This window comes from Dendroctonus ponderosae, unplaced genomic scaffold (genome assembly GCF_020466585.1).
Source record: "Dendroctonus ponderosae isolate FM_Combo_2020 unplaced genomic scaffold, Dpon_F_20191213v2 Dpon_F_20191213_3, whole genome shotgun sequence".
Classification (NCBI taxonomy): domain Eukaryota; kingdom Metazoa; phylum Arthropoda; class Insecta; order Coleoptera; family Curculionidae; genus Dendroctonus; species Dendroctonus ponderosae.
In genome coordinates, this window is record NW_026018508.1 from 12,671,466 (window position 1) to 12,673,429 (window position 1,964).

The 1,964-nt window shown below is 35.9% G+C and overlaps 2 protein-coding genes across 4 annotated transcripts in view; one reads left to right on the forward strand and one right to left on the reverse strand.

Annotated features, from left to right (window-relative positions):
* The window catches only part of LOC109537453 (tubulin glycylase 3A), a 65,761-nt gene that overhangs the window by 8,612 nt on the left and 55,185 nt on the right, over window positions 1–1,964 (reverse strand). The gene's annotated exons all lie outside the window — the stretch shown is intronic.
* The window catches only part of LOC109537457 (dual specificity protein phosphatase 14), a 3,901-nt gene continuing 2,145 nt past the window's right edge, over window positions 209–1,964 (forward strand). The window contains exons 1-2 of the mRNA XM_019904203.2: window positions 209–343; window positions 403–546. Of these exons, the coding sequence (XP_019759762.2) occupies window positions 306–343; window positions 403–546 (182 nt within the window). The 5' untranslated portion in view covers window positions 209–305. The remainder of the gene's footprint in view (window positions 344–402; window positions 547–1,964) is intronic.

The following is a 1,964-nucleotide window of genomic DNA, read 5'->3' on the forward strand; positions in this document are numbered from 1 at the left end:
TAATGTGATGACTGAGTACAGCAAATGATCTTTTTCAGAATCTATATTTTTAGGTAAATTACTGTACACGGCCGCCCGTATTTTAATGGTAATTTTCTCATTATGCGTCGAATAGTGGAATAAAACACACATAAAGTAACATTTTAACTTAATTTTGCCAGTGAAATATTTGCACCAAATATACCGAAATAACGTAGCGCAAAATGACTGATCCGAAAATATTTCGACATTTTAACGTTTCACGAGCGAAAACATTGATCAGGAATGCGGTCGAAATATTTTGTTTACACAAATATCCCGTAGGAATGCGTCGCGCTCCCCGATTCGTATTGAAGCCGACCAGGTAAAGGCGAAATTCCATGACTCAGTTTCTCTTCACCGCTCAGACTTAACTGGTTTTAGATCGACAACGGTTTTACAACACCAAGTTGAAATGGAAATCGATAATCGAACGGAACCCGTAGGCGATCAAAGTGAGAAAGAATTTAGGGAGAACCTGGTTCAAGAGATTTTAAACAAGAGCATTACTTGCCACGACAATCAAAGGTATGCCAAGTAATTTCTATACTTATATGCAAAGTAATTTCGTATTAGTTGATTAGCTATGATTTCTAATGTTGGCACTACCTACCTATATTATGTAGCACTGTTGCAAAGAGTACGGCTTGAGCTATACAAAAATTAGCAAGTATGTGTTAAAAGAACGTTTCGTAAACAGGTTGAAAAACGTTAGCAAGATCCTATGAAATAATTTCTTTTCGAACTCGGGCGGCCAGTCTAGTTTGTTGTCTAAACACTGCTATTTGAGTGTTCCTTGTTGTATTTTTGGAGCAATCTTATTGCTTGGGGCAAGAAATAATAAACGAGCATTGGAAGTTAATTATTCAATAGTAACGCATGACTTATCAAAGGTTTTACCAATCATGCCACACTGTATATTTTGTAATAAATAACGTAAACATTATCACACATTAAACGGTTCAGGTAGTTAAGTATCGAACTACGATTAAAAGAGAAATGTTTGGAATAGACCCAGAAAAGCTAATTTGCAAATAGATTATCAGGCTATACAGGGTGATTCAAAATTGACGTCAATCAAATTAAAAAATTCGTCAAAAAACTATATTAGAAAAACGGCAACATTGTTTTCAAGGTAATCTGCCTAATTACCATTACGTAAATACCTGTCGCTTTGTAATTATTTAAAAATCCGGTAACCATGGAATTATACAGAAAGTGACAGTAAGATAGACAAGGATAAACGGTAAATTCAACAGGAATCTCGGATCCTATTTCGAAACACATAACATCAAATTATCAATTTGTTTACAAATTACAAAAACATACATTTGGGTGTAACTCCAGACAAGTGCCTGTGTAATCACCTTATTATGCACTCTTCTCGAGCAGCTTCTCGTATTCGGTTAATCAACTCCTGCTCAGTCTATACGGGTGTTCAGTAATCCATTGGTTTAATGTGATCTTGCATACGTGGTAGGAATGCAGACGGTATTTATTTGGTGCCTGGGAAAGTGTCAGTTGTTGTGCAATGTTCAGGGTGCCCCTGGTGGAAAGACTTTTCTGCAATTATGTCCAATACTTGTTTCTCTGTGTCTGGAACCCGAACATCAATTGTCGTTCACTACCTTTCTGGAACCACTTTCCTCGTCCTTTGTTGGCGCATCAAAATGGATTTTTTCCCTTCATATACCCTTTGATTCCTTTATGATTACATTTTCTCAATTTAGTTAATTTTTTTTAGCCTTGGATTAGTTCAGTTAGAATTTTTTTGAACATGCGCGCGATGTTAACTTTTCCTGGTTTTAGCGTCTATTTTAAACAGATAGAACGTCTTCCAATCACCAAAAATAATTGATTTTTTAGTCCTATTCAGATACAAGTTGTAGCAGACGTTCATGAACAACATACACAAGAGCAGTCACAAAAACATGCTACAATGCGAA